This window comes from Ambystoma mexicanum, chromosome 1p (genome assembly GCF_040938575.1).
Source record: "Ambystoma mexicanum isolate Mex_15411 chromosome 1p, UKY_AmexF1_1, whole genome shotgun sequence".
NCBI classification, from domain to species: domain Eukaryota; kingdom Metazoa; phylum Chordata; class Amphibia; order Caudata; family Ambystomatidae; genus Ambystoma; species Ambystoma mexicanum.
Genome location: NC_090921.1, coordinates 625255221 through 625282438, shown reverse-complemented (window position 1 = coordinate 625282438; position 27218 = coordinate 625255221). Strand labels below are relative to the sequence as shown.

At 46.3% G+C, this 27218-nt stretch overlaps 1 protein-coding gene across 1 annotated transcript in view; it reads right to left on the bottom strand.

Annotated features, from left to right (window-relative positions):
* The window catches only part of LOC138577245 (fibrillin-2-like), a 454244-nt gene that overhangs the window by 360995 nt on the left and 66031 nt on the right, over positions 1-27218 (bottom strand). The window contains exon 3 of the mRNA XM_069649613.1: positions 5276-5358. Within this exon, the coding sequence (XP_069505714.1) occupies positions 5276-5358 (83 nt within the window). The remainder of the gene's footprint in view (positions 1-5275; positions 5359-27218) is intronic.

The window sequence follows — 27218 nt, the reverse complement described above, 5'->3', positions numbered from 1 at the left end:
CCTAGAGATTGTACAATTGTTGCACTTGGGTCTCTGTGATGGAATCATCTGTAAAACTAATGGGCTAAATAAGTCAGTGAAGGCGTCTCAGAATATTGATCCTAAACTGGTGGATCTCACTAAGTTTAATTCAATCACTACAAACAGCAGTCAAGACGGAAGTAAACTACTGACAGTCAATGTCAGGAATTACCAGAGCGATCATGTGGAAGGTGTGGGTTAAGCAAATGGTTGGCAGCTTGAGGGATTCTGTGTTATGGGTTAAGGAGGATGGAAATGCCTTTAAAACAGCAGGATAGGACAACAACAGTACATCACACAATACATGTCCAGAAATGGGAGTCGTCTGAGTGTCCAACTTAGTGACTGTTAGAGAAGGGGAACTTCCAATTGTGTTGACTTCCAGGGAAATGAAACTCCCTCCTCGGGAAAGGATGCCAGGTGTATCCAGTCTTTCACCTGCCAGGAACAAGGATTCTAACTTGCCCAACCCATTTAATGAATGGTGCCAACTTAATCTAATCTGTACTTGGAAGGGAATTCCATTGACTTTTCAACAAGTGCTTGCTAGTGAAAGCCCTTGGAGATGTGTAACCGGATTTGCAAATCTAAGAGCCTGCATCCTAGGTTGTAGGGAAATCTTGGCTGAGGTTGGGATAGCAAATGAGTTAGAAACTATGCTCAAGCAATGGGACCTATATGATACTTGGTTTGCACCTGAAAGAAACTCCATATGGAACTACCCTGTAGGTTGGGCTGTGTGCAGTCGCAAATATCAATGCTACAGCGCATCTCAGTTTTACCAGAGATGGCAGGATTAGTCTTGATCACAGCTTGATCATCGACAAAAACATGGTGGCATGGATGTGTTAAAAAACTGTAAGATGATGCTAGTCTCCAAGCAAGACAAGGGTGGTGTGTATGGCTGTGCTAATCTCATACCCTAGTGTGAACCCATCTTTACAGGGCATGTGAGAGGTGCACAATATTTAAGTATGGTATCTAGGAGTCTGACAATCATTAATGGTATAAAGGGTGACCAAGACTGGGCCGGCTTCCTGGAGCAACTGAGTACCAAGACGTGATCTGTCTCCAAGAAACATGTCAGAGGAGGATTTCCAGTTAGAATGATTTTGTATATAGTCTTATGATTAAAACAGGGTCATCAAAAAAGTGAGATTTAGCTGAGGACTTTTTTTGCTTATATGAAATTGCCTTTTTTCTTTAATACGACTACCCTAATACCTGGAACCTTACGTGAGCACGTATCTGCTCAGCAAGTTCCAAGGATTGTCTGGGGGAAATATCTTCATGACTACAACACTTTAGGAACAAACAGAGTGGAGGCCACTAATTTGTGGCTGCTGCCCCCAACCTCAATAACACTATTCTACAAGACATAAGAGCAAATGCCAGCTACTGGAACTCACCTGCCCAATACCCACCTGGACTAACTCACCCCTGCATTAGGCTGCGACCCCCCACATGCCTATCCCCTCGGAATCTCATTCTCTGACATATCTGCAACCCCTCTTGCACTCTCCCCCTGGACCTGCTAGCCTCCCACCCTTACACACCTAAACAAATTCCCCCGTACGCCTCCCCCACACCAGACAGCAACCATCCTCGGTGCTTATACCTTCAATATACATAGTTGCTGCTATCAGTATCTGCACCTGCCACCCTCCACATAAGCCCCCTTCCTGCATGAGTGCTGTAAATAAATGTCTAAAGGTTCACGCAACCTTAATCGTGTGTAACTCAATCTCTTATGAGGTGCCAACCGCCATTGTTTTACAAACAGTCCCTCATTTATACCAGAAAATGGCCAGCATTGGTCACTGTGAGTGCATACTGACCTGCACACTTTCTCTTCTTCACTTCCCTGTGCTTTGGTACAACAGGGTTTGTGATAAGGCTCACTTAAAAAAGCAGCAATACATGCATTTTTAAGAAGGAACTGTGGAGAAATGTCATGCATTTTAAAAAGTAGTAAGGAAGGCGGCTGCAATAGGAAACTGCTAATAGGGAATATTATATCCCTCATGCAACCTTAGACACGATGCTAGATATTGTGGGGCCATGTGGGTAGTCTAAGGTTCTGAGAGGGCTGCATGCATAGCATACCTGCTATATGATGACGTCTGAACCATCAATAATCTACTGAAAAGAACCATCATTCATATATCTTCATAGGACAGTAAACAATAGGGATGGAACACCTGTTAATTCTGGAGCAAATCATTATTTAAGACATTGAAATGGTAGATTCCCCACCTTTAGATCGTCAGATAGAGCACTCATTACATTGCCCTACCTTGCTATTCATTCAGAATGGTCAAATCCTTCTATGTTCTCACAGGAATTGGAAGGGAACGTGGCTGCTTATTTTTAGTATTTGTGTGGAAGTATCAAATGCAATTTTTACCAAAAATGTGGATATGGAGGAAATTGGCGTCTGGAACAGGAGAAGCTTTCCGAAGTGCATGCAATCTAAGCTCAGTGGCTGGCTGCCCTTTCATCAGAAAGAATCGAGAGTATGCATGATTCTGTCCTTCCTGAGAACTGGCCCCGTGATTTATCATAAAGCAATTCGCTGCATTTGTTACTCACATTGTTTGGCCCTATTCTAAAAAAAGGTTGGTCTAAAGGTAAAGAAGGTTTGTCATTTGGTTCTATTCTGAGTGGAGAAATGAAAACATGTTTCTGACGGCGCTCATTAGGAAGAATAACAAGTCTTTAGGTATGATTTATGTTGCACACACACATGCAATCTAATAGAAGCGATATGGTCTCCCCTTAGAAGACTTTTGGACAAATAAAGATAGTGTTATTGATTGCCCCTAATTAGTACCCAGCGAGGGTCAATGAGCTTGTAAAAAGCACGATCATTGGCCATCGCCAGGTCCTTACCTGCCCGACAAGGCTCCGAGCCCTGCTCCGAGCCCTGCCATGTCTCGGAGTTCTCTCTGCGAGTGGCCACCATGGAAAGGGAGAAGGGACCACCGTGTAGTCCCTTCTCCCCGATCCACGGTGGCCATTTTCTTTTGCTTTTTTCCCTCAAGTCGAGAAACTGTTGCAGCGCCGTTTCTCAACTTGAGCAAAACTGATATTAGGACCCTGGTACGTGGCAATATAATCCTCGGAGGGGGGTATTACTAATAGGGTAATGTCCCCGGGGCTACGTTAAACTATGGCCCAGGGGGCATTACCCTACCAGTAATGCCCCCCCTCCTCAGGTTATATTGCCTAAACAATGGGCTGCCCATTTTTCCAATGTTACATATGACCCTACAGTAACTCAAAGCACTCAGATTTTTAAAGACAACAAAATGAAAGACCCGATTTTTTGTAAAATGGTAAGTTGCTGTCATTATGTAAAGTGGGGGAAAGCAGCCAGCTTATAGCCTCTGTGCGAGGACTTCATTTTAGTTGATCCCAAAGAGGGGAAATGTTACTTATCAGGGTTTATGGACCAATAGGGTTAGTCAAACAAGTGGCAAACGCAAAAGTCATCAGACTATTGTGCTACTTTTCAAAAAATGCCGGGCCATTGTTTCAATTATACCAATGTCAGTGCTTGATGACACCGGAACTAAATATACTCAATGTGTGTTTATATGTCTAAGGTATTGGGTGGTGTCGAATAAGATTTTCACTAATAGCCAAGCAGCTTTAGTAAAAATGCATAATTCAATGTTGCTTAAAACCTTCTGTGAGAGATATAGCAGTATTTCCCAGCACATGTACTGCTTGCAAATGGCATAGGTCTGCAGTCAGCTTTGCAGTAAACGTATTTGTGTCATGACAGGTTTGAACACAAACACACCTGTGGCTTTTGAAGGATCTCCAAGTTTATAAACTCCCCAGATGACCATTTCTCTTGCTTCTGAGTCAATGCTTACATCAAATTCATTTGTGATCCAAGCCAATTATATCCATTCTGGACCCGAAGATTGTCCCAGGACTTTGGGCCTGAAGACTGTTCAGTGTTGTAGAAAGAGCAGGTTGTCCAGTAAACTGAGCTGTGTTCCCAAAGCTACCAAGGTCCCCGCACACCCCCGCTGCCAACTTTGACCCTAGGTATAGAACTGCAGTTTAAGTAAGGGGTTGCAAAGGAGTGGTGTATATGCACATTCTTCCCAGGGGAGGCCAGCAACTCTCTAAGAGGAGCATATGAATCCTTAAAGAGGTGATGATGGCATGGCACAATGACTGCTTGGGCATCAGCCCTAAGGCTGGATCCTCAGTGGGGAACCCAAACCCAGCAGCATTTCTATGGTCACTCACTTATGTTTACTGCAGAACTTGCCATGGTTGAGGGGCTCTTTACTGCTGCTGTCTGGGCACATTGGTGCGTACATTGTTGGCATGCAGCCTAATGAATTCCCTCCCCATTCATTAGTGCTGTGAGGTAGCCTTACAGGGGCATTAGGCACTATGCAGAACACAAACCGTGTGTACTTTGTATATAGGGCCAGGAATACCATTTATACTTTATTAATTCTGAATTCCACATTCCCCTTGCCTTTTGCTACCCAAAACATTCATCTCTCACACGTCCTACTAGTCTTGGATTAGGCTGCCTTCTGATTTAGATTGGCCGCCGCAGAATTATTATTTTTAAATGTACCTAATAACAATTAGAGATAGTAGTTTAAGCCTAGATGTCTCCCAGAATTGACTGAACACGATCTCAACCCCCTCTAACACTAAACGCTATCAGACAATTTCTTCTAATACCCCAAGACTTCCTTGAAAGCGCAAGGCACATATCAGCTGAACACACACCTTTCTGCGTTACCTCTCTCGGGGAGGGAGCCCACACTAAATGGACAGACATTCATCCGTAATAAAACAAGCATCTACTCTAGTCTAGCTTCCCCCAGTGTCTGCAAACTTCCTCCACGCTTTCCTTCTCTCGTACTCTTATCTTTGCTGTGCAAAGTCCAGGAAAAGTCATTTTGTACTGCAAAAACTCTGAGGACCTTGTTGCTCATATATTTCAATTGTTTACTCTGGTCGAAAGGGTTTTCGGATATCCGACTGTGGGCAGTCCAGTGCAGTATTAAGATCCGCCCTATGATGCGAGAATTATGGGATAATCTGAGATGGATTTTAGCATTGTGACTCCTATTCCTTCTTAGGTTGAAAAGTAAATCTCAGAGACTAACTGTTAAAGTTTTAGTGGAGCTCATCACTGACAATTTGACAAACACACTGTGGACAATGCCCGCCTGCTGATAGGTGGCGAGTAAGGCAGTAGCATACTTACGGACAATGCACTGATTCCCCCCAGGTAATGTTTTCCATCCCGGACAGCAGTAGGAGTGGAAGCGGGACCCACACACATTTGGCCTGAAATTGAAAAGAATTGATCAATCATATGCAAGGTGAACAGAGCATCAGAAAGAAGAAATCAAGACACATGCTATCGAAAGCATCACTTTTCCTAAAAGGTTTAATTGATTGCAAGTCTCTCCGTTATTAATATTATATCATATTACGTTTGGACACGAGCATCTAACTGCACATTTTCTGCAATCTTGGAACAACCTTTTTGACATCTAAAGGCAATGCATTTTACCGCCTGCTTCAGCTCCCATGCACTGTGGCACCTGGGTGATGTCTACATCCTATGCACTATACCACCTTTGGCATATTGTCTTTGTGATCCAGGGGTCCTCGTGCACCGCCTCTGTGAGACCCAAAGGTAAGGGTAGAATCACCTTAGTGACTTCTAAGGGTAAGTTGCACCACCATCGTTTGAAGTCTTCATGCCATGGACAAAATCACATGTGTGATTGCCTAGCCATTGCAGACGGTCACATGGGCGCAACCAAAAAATGTCAAGCACGGAGACCTCTTGCTCAGCATGAAAGGTAATGCAGAATACCCTACACACATTCCAATATCCGATGGACTTTGCCAGTAGCATATTTTTCAGGGCACCTTAAGCATCATTATTCTGCAGTTCAATCTTTGTCATCTCTTAAAATCATGGGCAGTGCCACTGTGCTACACAAGACGGTGTCATCTTTGCAGTGCCAAAGTTATGAGCAACACCATATCTGAACTGTTGAAGGGTATTGGACGGGTCACTATTGGTCATTTGAGAAGGTCACTATTAGCCCCATGTTTGGGAACTCCGAAGGCCGTAAGCAGTTCCATCTTTGCAATCTTTCATGGCGATGCACAATACCACCAGTGGTGGCTGGTGGGTTTTGCAATTGGAGGGATGTAAATGTTTTACACAAATATGCATGAGCGTCCGAGCGTGGCGAGGGAGCACGAACTAAAGAAGGGGAGTTTGGGAGTTCTTCCCCGAAAAGGTTCTCCCCCTGAGAAAGTTTTACAGAAAATGGATTCAAGTTGCCCATTTTACAGCAGGCATTCTGTGAAACATTGGGTAAAAAGCTATACAGTTTGCATTCAGTTTTGTCTGGTAACACATGAACAGATCTAGGACATGCCTAATCACCAGCAGTGCACAGGAGCATTTTAATAATGTCTTTCCCCACAATATATGACAGTAAAATCCAAATTAAAAAAACACATGTTAATGCTCGCTCTGCACATACTTTGCCTTCTGCCCTCACCAATTTATGCTAAAATTCTATTCCCTTATAAGAACATACTCATGCTTGTTTTGGCCATAATGCCAGTAATATCTGTTGGATTTTCCATCAACAAATGCCATGACACAGTAAAACAACAAGTCCGGACTGGTCCCATCATTGTAGGTCGGCATGGCAGCATAACACTCACTTAGCCTTGATGCCAAGTAAAATATGCTGCGCCACAGTAAGAAAACACGCCCTGGTTCCACAAATTCATATTACGCTCGGTAGTCCCATACATACATGATGACATTAGAAAAAAACAGTATGCACTTTGCCCACCTTGCGTGGTAATGGGCGGGTAACAAGAGAATGGTCATTTTGGAAGATATGTATTATTTATCCTGTACACATCATGAGTAAACCACCTGTTGGCGTTTTTACCAAAAACATCATGTTCCACATGATGTCTGCAGGATCATTATTCCATTTCTCTTTGTCATCAAGATGTGTGAGACAGGCATGGGACACTAACTCTAGCAGCAGTGATTATTGTCTATGGGAGACTTGCACATTACCAGTGGTCACAAGAAAACCTATGTGTCCTCAGGGGTGTGGCTCGGTCTGGAAAAGATCCGGGGCTACACTAATGTCGGGACTGTCGAGACCCCGGGCTAGCTAGTCTTTTGGTTGTAGCCCCTGGGCTTCTATCCAGGGCTACCACCAAAAGACCTGGGGCTATAGCCCCCTCAGCCCCCCACCCCACCACCCCCAGCAACGCCTCTGTGCAGGGGCGTTGCTAGGGGGGGCTAAGGGGGCTATAGCCCCTGATCTTTTGGTTGTAGCCCCGGGTAGAATCTCAGGAGCTACAGCCAAAAGACTAGATAGCCCCCAGTCCCAACAGTTCCGACATCAGCTTAGCCCCGGGTCTTTTCCAGACCTAGCAACTCCCCTGCCTCTGTGTGTCCTGCTTCGAGCCTCTTGTGGTTGATATTTGTGCTGTAAAACACGTTTGTGTTTTGTTTTTTAATCCGGCCTTCTTACTGTTTGAAGATACTTTAAAAGACAAAAGGGACAGCTAGTTTCATTCTGTGTGCCTGGCAATATGTCAATTGGTAGGTCACTGCATCACTGCTCATTAATGCTTTTTCATACATGCACGCGAATCGCATGCACACACGACCAAAATGAAAGAGCGATGGTAGTGCGAGGACATGCTTCCCCCAGTTCACCAGCAGGAACAATTGTTTCAGGGAGGGATTGAGATTGTGGACGAGAGGCTGAAGCGAAACCAGCAGCAAAGGGGTTTTTGTTTAACCCTCTCGTTCCCACTGTCCCAGAAGTTCCTGTGTTTTGGGCTCCGTTCTATTTCTATTTTATTTCTGTAGTTCGGGGTTAGTAGTTAGTGATTAACTACAGGTCCAAAACTGAGAAGATAAAGCAACATTTGAACGGAGCCGGCCTGGGGTTATGAACAACTACCTACCAGCCAGAATAATAATTGTTCACATTTGCACACACAAAAAGACATAATTAGCGGGATTCTGGTGAGCATCTGTGACGAAGTCTACTCAGAAGAGAATGCAATTTATTTACAGACTGCGCTAGAACACAAATAAATTGTCTTTGCCTTCTTTTCTGACTCGACAGTGAGCGAAGGCTTGATCTACAAAAAACACAAGCAAATATCCCAAAGTAGTACAAGTGCAGGGAATTGAAAGTAAACTTTACTTTCAATTCTGTACATTTCACCAGCACGGACACACATGGATACACACAACGACGAGGTGAGGCCCAATTCAGTTTACGTTGAGGCTGCTGGAGGTCCGCACGTGAACCAGGTGTGGTTCAGCTCCTCCTTCCTGTCTATGATCAATAGGCCCGCCCACCCTATAATATACTGAATTTCATTGGCTGTGGATCAGCCAATGACATTTGATAGGAGGACCCACGTAAGAGTCTCAAAGCAAACTGCGCTGATAGTGAACTAAACCATGTTTGCGTGGCGAAATCTCTTGTGCCCCACCAGCATCCTAATCTCTCCATCCCTAACGCTATCGGCGTGGAGCATAAACGCTCAATGCAGATAACAGCTAAGGTCGCGTAGCAGATGTATGCGCCCCTGCACATGCTTGTAGCTTGTGGTTCCTATGAGGCCTTCCACTAAAGTTATGCTCTTTCAAGACTACGGTATTTCTGGAATAGATTCCTCCTGTTTTATACACTACTGTGGAGATATATGCAAACTAATTCCTAAAAGAATGTTGATGGCACATGTAATTGTAAGTGAATGTAAGTGTACGTAGCAGAGGAATACTGATTTAATGAAGTTTAGGCAACTATATTCAGTGCTAGGGTTAATGTAACTTAGAGAGACTCTATTTTGAAGTGTATGCTTGCCGTCAAAATGGCAGGATGGACTTTGGTAACTAATTCTGTATGTTGCTCATATGTTTGTGTTCTGTGTACTGATAGAAGAGTGTGAGTCTTCATTCTATTAAGGGTACATATCTGTGTTGGTAATCTCTTGAAGTCTTGAGAAGTGACGTTCAGTGTCTAGGTTTGCTTTGTTCCTCATAGAGGGCCACTGGACTAATTGGAAAGGTTGAAACCCTCCCCAATGAGGTCTTAGAATCTTCAGTGTGTTGGACTGAAGACACTGGGCCTCATTACGGGTCCAGCAGTAACCATGCCGGTAAAACCTGCAGGTAGCTGCCGGACCCGTAAACCGTTGCCAGCGCCTGACTTGCTGGTAACACCAGGGTATTACAACTCTAGCGGCCGGAAAGTCAGGCGCAGGTGAAATGTTCCCCATTCCCATAGAGTCCCATAAGGAATCAGGACCATAGAAACACCGGCACTGGTAACAACGGTGCTGGTGCTTCCGTGAAACTCTGTGAGCGGTTGCCGGTCTGCCCGGCAGGTCAGACCTGGCGTGCGGGAGGGCACCCGCACAGCAGAGTTGTACCATGCCAGGTAAACTTACCGGCATTGTTGTTTCCGGACCGGCAACGTTGTAATGAGGCCCAATGTACTGAGAATGTTATCAAATCTGCTGATACGAAGGTGAGGAAACACAATTCTGGAGTTCTTGGGGATCGTGTGCTGTTGGTGTCTGTGTAGGTGCTGGGACACCTTTCTGCGACACTACCTTCATCTTATCATTCCAATAAACGTTTTGACTCCCATGGCCAGCATTACATTGAGCTTTCGCCACATTGTCCCAGACCATTGTCTGAAGACCCATGATAATACCATTTTAGGACATGCGTTTCCGGAGATCCACCTCACTCCTCTGCACAAGCATCTATTTGATGCAGCAGTCTATGACTTTTACACATTCTGTGTCACACCGTCCTTGTGAGATCCAATTCAGGGGCAATCTCACCCTTAGGTGATTTATATTGACATGGAAAAAGATGTCATATCCTATAGCAGAAATGGTCCGCGTGAAGGATATGGCCAGCAGCTGTCACTGACACCTGGATGTCAAAGCGACACATAGTGCTGCATTCCTCACACAACGTCTCAACACAACAGAATGTGTATCAAAGACTTTTGCATTTGAAGTGACTGGTTTACATATACTTAATTAATACCATTACGTATTTATTTCTAATGAAAGGGTGCTCATACATGTAACACTTGTACACATGTTGTGTGTGCCAGGTGTCTATTAGCGGGTGCTCTAGAGCCATATATAAGTCAAGGATTGTGCACTGGAGTAGAGATAGGAGGGACATGGGATGTCAAGAGGGAAAAACAGCATGTGGATGTTTATTGGCCTTTTACTCATCCATTCAATCCCCATGCTTTTCCCCATGGCCGTTCACACCCCCTAGTCCCTCTTGAGATCTCTTTCAAATATCTCTATCACAGAGTAACATCAAACGCTGTGCTGTATAGGGCATGCAGTTCTTTCTGAGCAGTCTTCTGAGAATTACCAGCTTAATTGGAGCTGTACATCAGCTCATGGGGTAGTAACAATGTATTAACTAGGTGTGCCTTCAGCTACATTTATTTATAAGCCAGAATTGTCCCTTGCACTGAAGCCCTGCTACAAGCAAGCCAGCAACTCTGGTTTGTTTAAATGTATTAGATATGCATTTGTCAGCTGCCGCACATGCTCATCCCAATGTCATCATGGCTGATGCCATTTAGGCAAGGTAGTACTGTAATGTGAGTGCTTAGCAAAAAGCATATCCCATGCCTATACATACGGCTTTGCCAATCCTTGTTAGAGTTGCACCCTCTTCGCAAGAGCTTCATATTGTGAAAATTGAGCACATATTGTGTGGTTCATCGCTAGTCCTCCTCAGCGCTGCGTGTTCTTGATGTCATTGTGTGAGGACTGTGAATCCAACATGTTTGCACTTAGTGAGTTTAAAAAGCTTCTATCTGTGGGATTATCGTAGTCCAAGTTTCTGGAAATCCCAATATTGGCTGTATTTGAATTTGTTGATTTACAATGATTCACTGGAAGGGGGTGCAGGCAGTCAGATTTCTCTCTTCGGTTCAAGAGCCAAGAAGTATCTTTCAACACAAGAGTCCTGAAGTGAATGATGTATCTTTTGATAGGTGCTTCGGCATCACTAGTCTGCAACATTTGGCTCTCCTGATAGTACAACTCGCATTGGCCTCAGCCCAAATATTCAATGGTGAAGGATCATGGGGGTGGTAGTCCGAAACATCTGGAGGGATGCAGGAGGCAGACCCTGGTTGTACATGCTAACTGGAGTTCATCTGCTGAGTTACATGGGTTGCGTATAAAACATTTCTCAACAGGTACAGAATTGGGGACGGACTTTGAAAACAGGTCTTCAGATTTCCTTTCACTTTTTCATCCAACTCACTGTTGGTGGACGTGTTTAGTGAGGAGATGTGATTAATCAGCTTTTATAGGAGTGCATTATGTTTTGGTCACCTTTGCCAGATATTCATAGCTTTGTCTCATAGTGGCCCGTGGCCCAATGGCAGCTGGACAGTGAAAGAAGTGCAGTCCCAAGAACTCTGGGATAGCAACTAGGCACTGGGTAGAGCCATAGAGGGAGCCTACATTGCAAGATAGATATTTGCTACTCATCCTATATAACACTGCAGCAGTTAGCACATCGGGGACTCCCATCAATGGCAAGAACACGTGTCTCCGTCCTGTCCCCCACGAGGCTACCTAAAAGCCACAATGCAAACATATTTGCTGTAGCACATCATTCATTTTGGCTGCTGGGTGGCATAGATACATATTCATCTTTCAAGAAAGTTCACAAAGTAGTCACAACCAAAGCACGACTTTACCTAGCCGAGAAACTTACCATCTCAGTAGACCCTTGCACCACCAGAAAGCACAATATCTTACAGCTGGAAATAAAGAACTGTAAGAAAGAAAATGCCAGGATACATGCCTTTTCATGCAACACATATGTTTCTGGAGCACGTTGGCAACACGGATAAGACTTGGCCCCCGCATCCCATGCTTCTTGAATGACCTGCAGACATTAGTCTTCAAAGAAAATCTCAGCTAGCAATCTTTGATCCCTCCACTCAACTGCAAATCCCCCAATATGGAGCTCTGCACCGCCCCACGTCATCCCCATCCAACCCAGCACTCTGCCACGCCCACAGCCTTACCCGTAACCACCTGGTAGCATCGCCTATGTACAGCACTGTGTTACTTCCCAGTTAGGATTGAGCTTTATAAATACCATACATGCATAAATGCCCCGCTAGGCTACAGGCTAGGAATGATAGAAAAGTGCAATAAAACAACAGTAATTCTCATCAGTCTTTGAAAGACTGCAAATATTCCCTGTGATGAAAGTGCCAAGCTAGAGAGAAATGACTTTCAGTTGCCAGAAAGCGAACAAATAGTACCTTTGTTACAGAAGCAGCCATTCCACAATCCGTCTAAAGGTCTCTGTGCGAAGGTCTCTTGGAAGAGCCAGAGGGTTGTGTAATGTTGCTTTCGACGTTTGATTCAGGTGGGGATTGTACTGAACACCAATTTATAGTCTATGGTGCTTTAACTAAGAGAGGCTAACGTGCCGAAACTGCCCCATTAACAAGGCACACATGCTGGCAACAAGCCTACCTGTCTCATGACAGAAGATTCAGCTCAATGGGGCATGGTGTCACAGCAGAAAATGACACGAGCCTTTAAGGGAGAACCGAAAGTAAAGAGAGGAAGGCGGGTGGGACGGGAGGAGGGGAGGCAGTAAAGGAAAAGAGGGTAGTTCTGTGAAGTGAATAAACGGAGTAAGACGTATCATCGTGTCCGCGTGGCATTTTGGGGGCCCTGGGTACACCGTGACAACTGGCGACGAGCAGAGGCCACCCACACGACCCGGAGAAGCTGCAAAGCAGCTGCGAGAAGGAGGAACGCAGAGCTGTTGTCGGCGGAGGAAAGGAAGTAAGGGGAGGAGACCCGGCAGAAGATGGATGGCTTCCTGCGCCGGTGAGGAGGCCCAGCATCGACAGACAGCGGGAACGGAGTAAGAACACAGGGCCCTGCTGGTGCGGAGGTCCAGCACAGCGAGCTACAACGGCCTAACGGGAGCAGAGGGACCATCGCCGCCACCCGATGAGGGAAGGAGACCCGGAGAAGACCCAACACGCACGGAGGGAAGGAGACCCAAAGGAGAACCGGCGCACACGAGGTGAACCAGTCCATGCGAGGAGGAGCCAGGGAAGTGCCACGTGCCCTGCAGAACATACGCGGGAAGGAGGCCAAGCCAAGAGCGGACGAGTGGCACTACACTGAGGAGGTACGTGCGGGCGGGACATTAATAAGAGACGTGGAAAGGAAAGTGCAGCTTTGACCACCACACAGAAGGGGCATGTGTGGAGGATGATAGGCAGAAACACACGCAGAGAAAAGCACAGTTCAGACCACTTGAAAGCGAGGATCCACAATCACAGGACGCCACCCACCACATGCCCCCTGCAGCAGCCACTCAAAAGCGAGGACTCTAACCAAATAAGAAAGAGGAATAAAGACAGAGAAGGAAAGAACACTAAGCAATCCACCACACCTCGCAGACACTGCGCACACCAGCGCGCGTGAACCACTAACCTGCACAGGTGGAAAGCAAGAGGCAAATACGGCCACTATCATACCACAGGATCACCAGCGGTTGCACCACCACCCGAGCCACCACCAGCCATGTCGCATCAAGGAGATGCTGCCGCGGACAATAATGTGCCCACTGCTCCAGGAATTACCCCCACAAACCCTGTGTCATTTCTACGCCGTCCAAAACCATTCCCACTAGAACCCCAGGAGAATCAAGGCCAAAGGTGGCAAGAATGGTTGGACGAGTTTGAAGAATTTATGAGAGCGGTGGGAAACCAAGATGCGCCAAACAAACTAGACATCTTTACGAACCTAGTGGGGAAGGATGTAAAGAGCGTTATCAAGACCATCCCGCCCGCTGAGAGAACGACCTACACAAAACTCATCAAAGCCATCAACAGCTGCCTGGTGGTAGTCCCCAACAGAGACTATGAATGTTATATTTTCAACCAGTGCACCCAAATGCCGCAAGAAACAATTGGTCAGTTCATATTACGCCTCCAGAGGAAAATTGCCTACTGTGATTTTGCCAACTTCAACGACGAAGAAGCTATCCGCCTGAGAGTGATTGAGGGTTGCCTGTCAACAATATTTCGCAAGCAGCTGCTGAAGAAGCCACTACCCTTGAAGGAGATAGCAGAGCTAGCCTGGGTATACAAGAGGGTCGATGTCCAGGCAGCACACACAGAGAACCCAAAGAGAAATGAGACGATAGCAGTCATTACATCCGGTCAGCAAGGCCGCCAACCTGGCACAACATACAGGCAAGACCAGTGGAGCATGGCAAGATGCACAACCCCAGAAAGACAATTTTACCGCTGCGGGTTTGAATTCCCGCATAAGGGCCAGTGCCCCGCAATAAGACAGATGTGCATGAGGTGTGGTCAGGAGAACCACTTTCAGAGCATGTGCTAGGAGAAAACACCACTACTACCGGCGTACCGGCCTCCGAGTCAGCAAACGCAAGCAAGACGGTTCGACCCCCCAACACCTTTCAAATCTCGGCCGTATCCTGAGCAAGAAAGCACCAGAAGCAACAACCCCAGACCCCTGTCCAACTCTGGGTTTATCAGAGCAGTGGAAAACCTACAAGTAGAAGCGGCCAACGACAACTACCCCAGCCAGGAACAAATTTATCAAATGCAATCATACCCCGAGGAGGAACTCAGCAGAGAGAGCAGCACGAGAGACCCGTATGAGAACCAACCCCTCGTGGACCATTTGCCAGAACAAGAACAATACGCAGAATACAACCGGTACAGCAGAGTGTACGTCCGGCTCATTTCCGAATCCTCAGATGACAGCACCGCACCCAGAGTGATGGTCCATCTCGGAGGAGCTGACACACCATTCGTAGTAGATACGGGCGCCACCGTCAACGTCATGAGTCACCTGACCTATGATCACCTAGCGGACATATTCCCGCTACAACCCTCGCATGCCAACATATTTCAATGAGGCGCCACCCAACCACTAACCTCTAAGGGCCAGTTCACATGCGATCTCATCCACCGAGGTAAAAGAACACAAACAACGATACATATCATCCACAGCCCGGCAAAAGGGAGATGTTTGCTCAGCCACAAAACCGCTGTCGCCCTACACCTCATCGACATTCACTACGATGAATCAGAGACCATTCAAGGGATCCTGCCTGACTCCCAACTCATACAAGCCAATGTCCAGGAAATACTAACCATCGAGACACTGAAGACCACTTATCCAGCTCTATTTAATGGAGTGGGCATGCTGAAAGACCAGATCATCAAGCTACACATTGACCCGATGGTACGACCAGTGCTGCAACACCCCAGGGGCATAGGGTTTCACCTACAAGCAAAAGTCACCCATGAACTGCAAACACTACTGGACAATGACATCATTGAGAGGGTGACAGGGCCCACGCCATGGGTGTCCCCACTGGTCGTCATCCCCAAAGCAGACGGATACCACCGCCTCTGCATAGACATGAGGATCCCCAACACTGCAATCCAACGGGAGAGACACCCAGGCCCAAACATCGAAGATATGCTAATAAGGCTCAACCAAGTCACTGAATTCTCAAAGCTGGACCTCAACCAAGGATACCACCAGCTGGTCATCGATCCCGAATCAAGACCCGTCACCACATTCACGACCTACGAAGGCCTGTTTCGCTACAAATGGCTGAACTTCGGCATCTCATGCGCCGCAGAAATTTTCCAGGAAACCATCCACAGACTGATTAGCCCGGTCACCAACGCATTCAACTACAGCAATGATATCCTCATATTTGGAGTCACCCAGGATCAACATGACACAGCGCTTTGCCAGGTCTGCAACATCCCCCAAGAGGCAGGACTCACACTGAACAGTCAAAAGTGTGAGATCAACACCCACACCCTCTGCTTCTTTGGCCACATCTTCTCGAACCAGGGCATCAAGGCCGACCCCGACAAAATCCGTGCCATAACGAACCTGCCCAACCCGACGGACACACCTGAGCTTTGCTCATTCTTGGGCATGGCAGGGTACTGCGCTCGCTACCTACCACAATATGCCTCACTCACATGCCCGCTCAGACAGCTGCTGAAGAAAGATCAGCCCTTCACATGGACAGAACAGTGCCAACATCAAACGAGAACTGGCCATGAATAGACAACTAGCGTACTTCAACCCGAGCTTGCATACTGAAATCACCGTGGACGCCAGCCCAGTGGGGCTCGGGGCAATACTGGTTCAAACAGACCCACAGGAAAGCACAAAAACCCACATTGTCACGTACGCCAGTCGTGCATTGAACGCAACCGAACAGGCGTACTCGCAAGCGGAATGCAAAAGCCTGGCAGCCATGTGGGCGTGCGAGAAATTCCACCATTTTGTCATTGGACACACGTTCACCCTCATAACAGAACACCAGGCCCTGCTGGCCCTCTTCAGCAATCCGAAAATCAAAATGCCCCCGCGCATCGAGCGTTGGGGCACCCGCCTCCAAGAATACGACTATATAATTGTTCACAAACCTGGATGAGATGCAAACCCGGCGGACTACCTGTCCCGCCACCCGGACGGTATGGCCGATGCCACTATGCAGAGTGAAGCTGACGAATACGCGCATACCTGTCGCTAAACGCCCTTCCCCCAGCCATCACAGCTCACCTGTTCGCAGAAAAGAGCAGAGCAGACCCCACCATCAGAGCAGCCGTGCACCTCACCAACACAAACAAATGGCGACTGGCAGCCAGCGAACACTTTGTGCCGGGGGAGTGGGGGAAGTGGACAGAAGAGACCTAGCCAGACTGGAAAGAATACACAACGAACTGGCCACAACAAGCCAAGGCACGCTACTCAGAGGAAACTGCCTGGCAGCTCCAAAAGCCTAAGGAAGTTACTAGTCATGATCGCACACGAGGGCCATAGAGGCGTGGCCAACATGAAGAAGATTCTGCAAAACCAAGTGTGGTTCCCCCACATGGACACCATTGTGGATGACACCCTAAGGCACTGCAACCCGTGCCGGGTAAATGCAGCCGGCTCACCACCCTGCCCACTGCAAATAGTCCTGCTCCGGAAAGACCACGGCAGCGAGTAGCACTCGACTTTTATGGACCAATGGAAGAAGGAGGTTACATTCTAGTGGCCATAGGCGAGTACTCACGTTTCCCACTGGTGAAACACGTGCAATTCACAGCCTTCCATCACGTGGTAGGCATAATATAATAGACGAGCTGTTCAGCGAGTGGGGCATCCCCAACACAGTGAAAACGGACAACGGGTCCCCATTCCAGGGACTAGAATTTAAGAAGTTTTCAGCGCACCTCGGGTTCATGGCCAACATTAAGCGCACACACCAGAAAGCAGCGACAGATCAAGCCTCGATGCCGCAGGCCATCTCACAGATGCTACAGAGTTATCGACACACCCCACACGAGGCAACTGGTCGCACCCCGGCTGAGCTCATGATCAAGTACAAGCCACGATCACGACTTCCTCAACTCGAAGACTACACACCAGAGGAGGACGACGAGATAAGACGGCGAGAGGCAGGGAAAAGACAGAAAGCCAAAGTATGGGCTGACAGGAAACGGAAAGAAAAGGAACCTATATTCCCGATAGGAGAAACAGTACTGGTCTGGCAAGCCCAGCGCCGAAAGACAGACTGGAGACACCGACCCAACCCAATGATAGTGACGGAAGTGAAGGGACCCATGGTCACCGCAACAGGGGATCAGAGCGAGATAACTCGAAACGCATCATTCTTCAGGCGAATGTTCCAAGAGGACCCGAACGAGGAAATGCCTTCGGAAGAAGAGGACCCTAAGGACCCCGAGACACCCCCAGAGCCCCTGAGGCACCGAACCCAGCCAACCCGGACCTCGAAAGAAACGAGCCACCCGGATGGCCACAAAGGGCAGCCAGAAGGCCCACTCGGCTCATCGAGGAGATGTAGACCACTGACTCACTCGATAAGTAAGGGGGGGGGTGTCACGGCAGAAAAGGACACAAGCCCTTTAAGGGAGAACAGAAAGTAAAGAGAGGAAGGGGGGCGGGACGGGAGGAGGGGAGGCGGGAAAGGAAAAGAGGGCAGTTCTGTGAAGTGAATAAACGGAGTAAGACGTATCATCGTGTCCGCGTGTCATTTGGGGGCCCTGGGTACACCGCAACACATAGTTGATGCCATTGCTACATTTGTGGGGGTGTTTGGCAGGACCGAGCCTCTTATTTCTAAGCACTCATTGTCGTAGACTTATTTCAGTTATCTGGTGCCTTCACAACGTTCTTTTGTTTGTCTCTGTCCATCTAAGACACGCAACAAGCAGCAACGTTGTGAGCCGTGCTGAAGTAGCTGTGCTAGGTATCTAGTGTCATGAATAACAATGAGCTGCAAGGTGACATCACTGGGAGCTCGTCCTGTCTGTTCCAGCACACTCATCTAGTAAGCTTGCAAGACATCCGTGCGTCTTCACTACTGTAATCATTGGCAGCACTGCCTCAGCCGCTAGGGTGGCTCGGGTGTATGGTGCAGGCAGCCACCCTGGTACCGGTGCCGCTCACTAGTTTAACTGGCAGTTGGATGCGCACATGTACATGTCCCAATGCCAGTATGGCTATGGCTTTGCTGTTCCTCTGCAAACCAAGGCACTCTGCATGCACATCGCCTTTTTAAACTCGAGAGTTTCTTTTTTTTTCTTCTCCTTTTATCGGGTGCCCCCGTGCAGAGGTGAGTGCCAGGCTGCCAACTCATTGAATCTTAAACACACACTGGCACATGACTACAATCAATGTTGTACAGTAGCCAGTGACATTAGTGAGTCAGAAGGGCACAGAGAGGACAACAAGACATTTAATAGCCAACAGTGCCACGGCCCAGGAAAAGGGCACTGCCCATTAGGAGTGCCTGTGCTAAGTGCTGGCCTAAAGAATATGATCTTGCTAAAGTGCTTGACAGACAAGTTGATCAGTTCAGAAATGACTTGGTCTGCATTTTTCCACCACTTTACTATAGGAACGGAGCACTACTGCTCATTTTTATTTAGATGGATGGTCAAAATGATTCCATTGCCACCTATAGAATCAGAATAACTTGATAATGAGGATGATGTGTTTAAACAAGCCATTAAACATTTGGTGTCTCATTTCAATACACAACCACTATGTTATTCTTATGGTATGTTATTTTAATTGGCATTTGTAAATCACACATCTGCCATGGGTGGTGCACACATAATTACCAATAATTCAGCTACAACACCAAGTTTTTCAACACTGGGGATCAGCAATGAGGGGGCAAAGCAAAGGGCAGCGATATGCTGCCCTGATTTGGCACAGAAGTGCTACAAATTCTATGGGCCCTGGAACTTGTTTATTTACACACTAAGCACTGGTTGATGCTCCTGGGTGAGGGAGGTTAGATTTCAGATCCATATGGTGGCAAATTGATTAGGAAATTTTGCAAGTCCAGTTGATCGTTCACAGTGGGAGCAGCAAATAGATTCCACGCAATGATCAAAGCCCAATATAGGCTGTGTTCAGATAAGTGACTAGCATCTGCCCACTGAAAATAGACGTTTTGCTACCAGCACCACACGTGACTTCAGGGTTCTGGGTGAAATTGTAGGCCCACAGCTTGCGATTTGCCTGATCAGAAGCACAAACTGATGAAAACAGTGCATAGACGCATGATGGCTAACAGCACAGACACACCCATGATGTTGCCGGCTCCTCGCCAGCAGTGACGAAGAGCAAAAAGCAAAGGAGATCCACTCTTCTAAAAAGAAGAGGATGATCTCAGGGGTGTTCCTTAGGTTTAGGGGACACTTGGCCCAGTATGCAGCTCGCCTGCACCCCTGCCATTGCACACGCACACACGCATCCCAACACCTTGATATTTCCCAAAATCTGCTTTATCTCCCTGCATCAGACTGCTGCCACCCTACAGCCTCCACTGATCTGTTAGCACCCCGGGATCCTGATCGTCACTCGTCGGTAGGCTGGATGCATTGACATACAATGCTAAAAGTCTGGCTTCTCTGCTAAGCCTCCCAAATATTAATATGCCATTTCCTGACTTGGTGTAATGCCACCAACTCTTTTCCCTGAAAGCCCGCAAGCAAGCCCTACACGGGTAAAGAACTTGGGAAAATATGAATCTAGTGAGGACTGAGAATTTGACCTAGAAGGGACAGCTCTTGTAGCTCTGTGGAAACCATTTAGAGGCCTGGTTCCCCGAAACCAATCAATATTTCCTAACAGTGGCTTTCAATGTACTATGGTATCATTTTAGCTCAGTCCTCAAAAGCCCTGTGCATCGTGAACTGCGAGGCGGGAGTGCCTCTGCTGCCGCCGCCTCAGACGTGCAGAGAACACACAGCTCAGGGTCACTGGGGCCAGCCAAGCTGTCTGGGACAGGAGCCCAGTCTGCACAAAAGGAAGCGCTGCCCAGGAACAACCTTCCAGGGAGCCCGGAATAGCCTTGGCTCAGTGTGGCTGTTTGCTTGAGAATACTAGAGGAGGTTCCACACTGCGCATTCCCGACGTGTTAGTGTTGGAATCTGCTCCTTAGCCTGTTCTTGGGAGGCGACTGGTCTACAGAAGGGTTGCCACACTGTGAGTCTCTAACTAGAGCTGGGCTCAATAAATCAATGTTCAGTCAAATCCAGTCAAATCCAGTCTGGGCTTTAGAAACATCAACTAATCTTCATTAAAAATCAATTGTATGTATGTCATAGATACAAATGTTGGCTATCCTTAAAATGTGGCTGTGTTTTCTTTTTCTGCATCTATTTAATTGTAAGTGACTCCAATCAAGCAATCCCACTAAGTCAGTACCTTGTCTGGGATGCCCAAGGGAAGCCCTTATTTATATATTTTTATGGCAAGTTATAATCTGGATGATGAACCCTTGTATAACACCCCTCGCTTAGAATACCCCTGACCCCACTGTGCCCAGAAGTAGATTTGTTTTGCAAATTTAAAAGGTTTATTTGAAAAATTAAACAATATATATATATATATATATATATATATATATATATATATATATATATATATATATATATATATATCACACTTCTATAAATAAATTGATAATGGATAGCACACTTGTGAATATGAGCAGTAATCAGCAATAGGTAATCCTACAGTAGCACAGTTCTTGGTTACTTATGAATAGGAAAAGAAGAATAAGGTGGCAGAGAATGCTTTATATGGTTCAAGGAAAGGCAAGGTGAGACAGAATACAACACAGAAATAACCTTGAGATGATGTCAACCAAAAGATAATATGATACTTTTTCTTGAACAATTCACTCCCCCCTATGCAATGTAAGGAGATGAAAAGGAGAGCATACAGTTCTCATGAATGCAAACAATATAATTCAGTTCCCCCCTAGCAAGCTTAGAGGAAAACAGGTAGAAGTTTGAAACACAGGCCCAAAATGCTTTGAATGTGATGACAATGAAGTGAGAAAGGTGCTAAAAATGCTTTTAATTCTCTCTAGAGGTTCAGGATGGGTGATATCTAGTTTATATTAGTTCAGGATCACTTTAGCAATGCTCTACGAGTAACTAGCAGGTTATAACAAATTTTAGCAAAGGAAAGCAAGGAGATGTTGATTTTTTCACGTGACTGAAATTGTGCAAAATGTCAAATCGCGGCAAATGTAATCGCATGCGTCGAGCATAATTACGGAGGCCCTATAAAGAGTAGCAAGTCGGCGGGTGGTTCTGAAGTCCCGGCTATCTGGGTCAGCTCTGCTCTCTGGGTCTGTCAAGCACCGGTTCTGCTCACAACGGTCTGGTTTGTGGCTCTCTCTGGTTCCGGATACAGCACTGCTTTCTGGATACTGCTACAGGTTCTTGCAAAAGTTCTTGGCAAAAAATTCAAACAGCTCGCCCGGCTGTTGAATAGTTTGGTTGGTTTTGAGGCCTGCTGAAGAGGATTCAGCTTGTGGATTCAGGCCTCTCTGCTACAAATTCTGGAGTTAATTTCTGCTACAGGTTCTGGAGATTGATGAATTTGAAGTCTGGATCTCTGGATGTGAAGTCTGAAGTCTCCCGGCAAAGCGTCCCGCAAGAAAGTGGAAAGTGAATGTCCCCACCTGTCCTGCACTGTCTGCTTTTATGTGTTTAGAAAGTGGGTGTGTGCCTGGCATAACTGTGTCTGCCCCTCTCTACTTGCCATTGGCCCGATTCTCCCCTCTCCCATGATTGGGGGAAGGAAATGGATTGTCATCATGATGAGGTCTGTTTATGGGTCAGAGGATCCTACCCTGGTCAATTTGCCCACAAATCTATATTTTATTCAAATACATATTTCCCAGATACACAAGTGGTTGACATTACATGTACATATTACAGATGAATTAAGACAGGTCTCTGTTCAAGCCCCATGTTCCTGCGAGCTGGGATTCAGAAATGACCACATTTTGCGCTTTTTGGTCGGTTTACCAATATCGGACATTTACCAAAAATTACACAAATGTGCGCAAGGAGTATGGACATTAATTGATGAAGTGTCAGATTTTTAACATGCAGACATTTGGAGTAAGACCCTATTTTCTGCTAGCAACCCCCCAGAATACACCACAACCTCTTAAAACGTGCACAGAAAAATCACAAGAATAATGATATTACTTATATAATTCTGACAAGTCCATACTAGGAATTATATATCTTTTTTTAAAATTATGCTCTGGCCCAAAGGGGTGTGGTTTCCCCCAAGCACATGGTGGAGTTTCTGGTTTGTCCACTTCCCCCAAGCTCAGCTTGCTAGCAGAGGCACTGCCCCTCCCATTTCCTTCCAAGAGGAAGCCATTTTACGACCCCTCTAATTTAACAATTGCCTGAGCCAAAGAAGGCCCATTGTTCAGTTCCCTGCAGTCCCCAGGTGCCACTCCCCTTTCAATCAACAGGGCCATGTGATCTCCTTTTGGCAGGGGCAGCAGGATGCAGCCAGGCCTGGGAATGCAGTTGTGCAAGTCTCAACTCCTGTCGGGGGTAGCTGGTGGTCAGAGTTTAATCTCTTTAAGCCAGGCTTCAGCTAAATGCTATGTTTGTTACCCAGTTTTCTACATTCAAATCAAACTGACAATTTTTTACACATGCAGCTAGAATGCTGATTCTAAGTTCAAAACTATGACATTTCAACAGTTGCAAACTATGTTACACTCAAAAGTAGGTCACTCATTTAATTTAAACATTTCGATTTTATTGGTTTTAAATCCAATTTCCCTTAAGCTGCTGACATCCCCAGCTATTTTTTATATATACATTAAATAATTACTTTCTTCAAGTCATTTCAGAATATAGTTTTACGTTGTATCCACCTATGTCTTTCCTTGGCCTGGTTTGGGTTCATTTGTTCAGTTTTACACAAAAGTCTGGTGGTTTTAAAACGGCGGCTTTCTGATAGTGGTGAGCACCAGTATTGCATCCATTTTGACATTAATAAAATGAATTCCCCACAATTCTGGGTTGCTTTTGGCAATCAGCATTGCCATTCCCAATGGTTTCAGGCTACTGTGTGTGTAGCCCAATGGTGGTTTTAGGCAGTGCCCTCCTGTTCTCACAACCTAGGCAAAAATGGGTGGCAGCCTATTCTTCATGGTTTCCCTGTGCACTCTCTGGGGAGTTCTGGCCATCATGATGTTTTCAATGCCAGTAATGCACAGTTTTATGGTAGGGCTTGGGTGCATGGGTAAAAACATCCCACATAATTAGAAATAGAAATGTTCACATACATCACCAAACCTCTTTCAGTTTGTTGTCACTCTACTCCCAGACACTAAAAGGAAATCATATTGAATGATGCCTTCATCACAAATTTCATTTGGGGACTAGTAAAATCAATGATATCTAATTACTTGGCTACCCACCAGGTGAGCCTGCCGCCCAAAGCTATCTGTCCCTTTCGTAGGAATTCCATATGTGGCATGGGATCATCCCAGCTCTTCCTCACTGGAGAAGAGGGCAGGCTTTTTGGGAAACTGCTTGAAGTAGAACCCTGAAGCTGAGGCAAAGAAATAAAATAAATGAAGAATAAATAAATAAATAACCATTTTGTGATTTCCTCCTATGGCCAGACAGCATTAATCAAGACTTGCAAACTGTTAGCCAGTTCGAACGTTCTCTGTAATGCTCATTACATTCCAGATTAAAGATAATAGTGACAGCAACAGTAGTGGAGGGAGGGGGGAAACCCAGGGTCTGGCTGGGGTAGGGCGGGACCGGCTGTGAATGGGAATGGATGAAGAGACTAGCATCTCCGTAGGAGGTCAATGACTGTATGGCCCTCCTCACATCCCATCGCTCTCATGTCTTCACTTCCCATGAAAATAGGATCATCTTAAATAAAGGCATTAAGAGACAAAACGAAAAACACACAACTTTTCAAAGCATGGAATAGAGCTGCAATGGTCACTTCCATTGAAATTGGACTACATGTTTTGCTGATTGGAAATGTGTTGGTGATTGGATGTCTTGTTAGGAGAAAATATCTGAGTGATTATAAATTGAGTGAACGCAGAAGAAAGGGCATTCTTTATGGGTAACACTGAGAATGTGCCCCAGTGGGGTCCGATGTTTTTAGCTGTGTTGATGTGCTTCATTAGGGCAGTGAATTGCTCTGTGGAACTCGGTGTGAAGTAGTTTAGTCTTGTGGTTGCTTCTGGAGTTGGCTGGTTGGTGGAGTTGTCGTTTGTGTTCTTGGGCATACTGTTGATGGCTTGCTGGATGTTTATGCTTTTGTTTTGGAAGTGACTTGCAAGGTCATCACACAGTTTCTGGAAGGGAGTGGGTGTGGTGCTGCAGGCTGTCCGGTTTCTTAGCTCACTGATGATGCTGAACGTCTCTTTCTGGGTGTTGGTTGCTTTTGTGATGCATTCGGCGTAGTATTTCTTTTTGCTTGTAGCAATTTACTTTTCTATAGACATCTGTTATGTGAGTTTGTTCTGTTGGTCGTAGTTTTTCATCCTTGCTTGTTTGTGTTATCTGTTTGTTTGCTTCAGGGCTTTCATAGCTTGGTATGAACCATCTGTCCATCGTTTAGTTTTGGGTGAAAGGCTGTATCGGTGCGACAGCATCTAGGGATATATAGTGTATATATATATATATATATATTTGCACCTGTGGCTGAGAAGGTTTACTGTGCAGGGAACTGGAGTGCGCCCCTCTCCTCTTTTTTCAACACATTTGCAAGTTTTCTGAAGGGTGGAATCTTCAGAAATCTTATAGGGTGCTGCACCGGGGTAATATATGCCCAACTTTGGAGTGCCTCACTGTAGGCTACTCCCCCCCTTTCCCCATTTATGGGATTGGGTGTGAGTCTGTTCCTTGCAAACCTGATGACTACAGCTACCAGAAGTCCTTGCAGCAGAATTATCACTAAGTGTTAACACCTGCACTTGCTGTGAGCTGCAAGTTAAGACAGCCTCCCTGATGACGTGTATTGGCACAGAAACCGGTCGGAGGAGAACACCTGTGGCTGAGAAGGTTTACTGTGCAGGGAACTGGAGTGCGCCCCTCTCCTCTTTTTTCAACACATTTGCAAGTTTTCTGAAGGGTGGAATCTTCAGAAATCTTATAGGGTGCTGCACCGGGGTAATATATGCCCAACTTTGGAGTGCCTCACTGTAGGCTACTCCCCCCCTTTCCCCATTTATGGGATTGGGTGTGAGTCTGTTCCTTGCAAACCTGATGACTACAGCTACCAGAAGTCCTTGCAGCAGAATTATCACTAAGTGTTAACACCTGCACTTGCTGTGAGCTGCAAGTTAAGACAGCCTCCCTGATGACGTGTATTGGCACAGAAACCGGTCGGAGGAGAACACCTGTGGCTGAGAAGGTTTACTGTGCAGGGAACTGGAGTGCGCCCCTCTCCTCTTTTTTCAACACATATATATATATATATATATATAATGTTTTTCCCGAAGTACTTTAAAATAAAGCTAGGTAACGGCTTAATTTTTATACTAAATGATGTTATGTGCAATGGTAAAAGTTCCCGGTTTCTCATACCATTTCTAAACTGACATTATAATTGAATATGTCATTATGATATGTATTGCATTCAAACCTTTCGGATTCATTTCTTTTAACTCAATAATCTCTGCTATTTAGTGTGAAGATTTTCTGCTCACATATACAAAAGCCAAAGCTGACGTTACGTTTGGCTCAGAAATGGATTCTCTGGTGGAGATTAGCCAATTGTGCATGTAATGGCCGCATAGCAGACCTCTCCTCAGCAGGGGCCCGTCATGTTAAATTACTCATGTGGAAAGCATCATGCGTCACGGGGGGGGGGAGCCCGGAGCGTCCCTGTCTTCTACTTCACAGTGGGACAGTCCAGCTGCGCACCCGTCTGTGTGCACATGTGGTGACAGGGCTTGGAGAACTCGGCTCTTCTGTAGGTCTAGAGAAATACACTTACCAACAATGCACTAGTGCACTTCCTCGCCCATTTGGACACGTGCCATTTTTGACACATGATTTTCTTCAGCTACATGTGTCGGTTCTTTTGCATTGCTTGAAATCTACCGTTCTCACAGCAATTTAGGCCCAACCGCTAATGTTTGCTTCATGTTTGATTCCATTCCGATATTTACAAATGCAGGCATTCAACATATCACTCTAATGTTTGCACGGTGCACAGTTGCCATTTGCATGGCTGTGCAGCAATGTACTGCAGAGCTGTTTGAATGTCAGATATGGCCTTAGCTGAAACAACTCAGGGGCCACCCGTAAGAGAGGAGTCTGGCTGGTGTCTGGAGGGTTGGTGCATCGGATGAGGATTGCATGTATGTGGTGACTGGCAGGTGTAAGATGCTGTCTAAGGTGGGCTAGTAGTATGGTATCTGCATGTGGGAGAAACACTCTTTCACATTCACAGGATAGGCTCGGTGGTGAACCTGGGCCACTGTATTATAGCTTTGGGGCACAAGTGATCCAAATGCCGACAGCAGAGACCGGCGATGGCAGTCAAAGGTTGAGGGGGACAATAGGGTTACGATTCAAACAAATGTCAAGAGCATAGGGCTTGGGGGCTCACTGCCCCGGGAGAGGCATTCAGCAGCAGTTCCAGGAGAACGGCAGTGTAGAGTTTGGAGACTCTAT